The sequence below is a fragment of the Ipomoea nil genome, unplaced genomic scaffold (assembly GCF_001879475.1).
Source record: "Ipomoea nil cultivar Tokyo-kokei standard unplaced genomic scaffold, Asagao_1.1 scaffold0804, whole genome shotgun sequence".
Lineage (NCBI taxonomy): Eukaryota > Viridiplantae > Streptophyta > Magnoliopsida > Solanales > Convolvulaceae > Ipomoea > Ipomoea nil.
In genome coordinates, this window is record NW_017617232.1 from 3,213,679 (window position 1) to 3,215,079 (window position 1,401).

General features: G+C 43.8%; 1 protein-coding gene across 1 annotated transcript; it reads right to left on the bottom strand.

Moving 5' to 3' along the window:
• Positions 1 to 452: 452 nt before the first annotated feature.
• On the bottom strand, positions 453 to 1,040 carry LOC109177290 (agamous-like MADS-box protein AGL61). Its single transcript, XM_019326602.1, has one exon. It carries the CDS (start codon positions 1,038 to 1,040, stop codon positions 453 to 455), a length of 588 nt encoding a protein of 195 aa, XP_019182147.1.
• Between the last annotated feature and the right edge of the window lie 361 nt (positions 1,041 to 1,401).

Here is a 1,401-nt window from a genome sequence, read left to right on the forward strand (position 1 = left end):
CTAAAAAAAAAAGAAAGCCGAGCCGACCGGGTTAACTCAGCTAACTCAATCTGGACGAATTAACTTGGTCGAATTAGGCGCTAGGCGATTGCCTAGGCGGCCAAGTCAGTCGAGTTAGGCGCTAAGCGGTCGGTTGCTTAGGCGGGCGCCCGGGAGAAATCACCACGATCGGTCTAGGGACGCCAAGACTGATTTTTGCAACCTTGGCTCCATTCACCAGACCACCTCTTTCGGGACACAAAATTTAAACTTATTCATCACTAGCAAATTAAAATTGAAAATATAACACCTAGGTTTACCAATGCAAAAGATATATAGTTCAAATATGTGATGAACATTATTCAATTTAAATTCAAATTATTATGGATAATCAATTTTGTTCAATGGTGGAATTCTGGAAATAAAACATGAGTCATACGAACTGCATCTTCACACAAATTAAAAACCAAACACTAGAAATTTGCCAATGAAAAATCAGAACTGCGAGGAAGCAACAAATCAGAATACCCAACCTTGCCTACCTCAATATTTTCCAATCTTTCTGCAATAACCCTATCCCTAGCCTTGAGTATAGCATTGGCCTTCAAAGCTTCCACCGCCGCCGTGTAAGCCACCAGCTCTTCTCCCCCCATTTCATCAATATCTCTATTCCACCAAAGCACATTCCCGCTCTCTTGCGCCGCCGCCACATTGCCTTTACTCCCATCTTTGTTCTCCAGGAGCCTCTTCCTCTCCTCCTCCAGAACATTAATCTCCTGCACCGCCGGATGCGACGGCTGCGGCACCCGCAGCGCTTCGGTGGCGGTTTGGAACCGCCGCACTACATCGTCGAAGCTGGGGTGGCCGAAGGTGAAGACTTTTCCCTTCGGGGAAAACACGACGACCGCCACCTGGGCACCGCAGAGGACCGAGAGCTCGCCGGCCTTCTTGAAGATTCCGGACCGGCGTTTCGAGAACGTCACTTGCCGGCTGGCGTGGTTGTCGATCATCTTGATGGCGATCTTTTGCCGGCCTCGCGTCTCCTTCTTCCTTATGAACATTTTTTCGCCAGTAAGTATGGGAATCTTGCCAAAGGTTAGTGTTTTCAAGAAAGTGATTATTGCTTATTTATGGCTATCCAATATGGTATATAATGGGAAAGTCATAATTTTAGTGCTTTGATTAAGTGATTTTGTTTCTTTACCCTATTTTTTCCTTTGTTTCTATTTTTCTTTTGGTGCGACAAATGATGGGTGGGCAGAAGTTCCATAATAAATGAGGAAGGAAATCACAGATTATGCCATTACTTAGTTTATTCTGCGATTGTTAAACATGATTAAATTAAGTATTGATTTGTTTAGGAGAAGTTTTATCGTCTCTATAACATAATTCTATCTTTACTCACTTAGCTTGTTCCTATAA

What these genes read in the sequence shown, in the direction of transcription:
- LOC109177290 (XM_019326602.1), bottom strand. Translation starts at nt 1,040, where the DNA reads ATGTTCATAAGGAAGAAGGAGACGCGAGGCCGGCAAAAGATCGCCATC.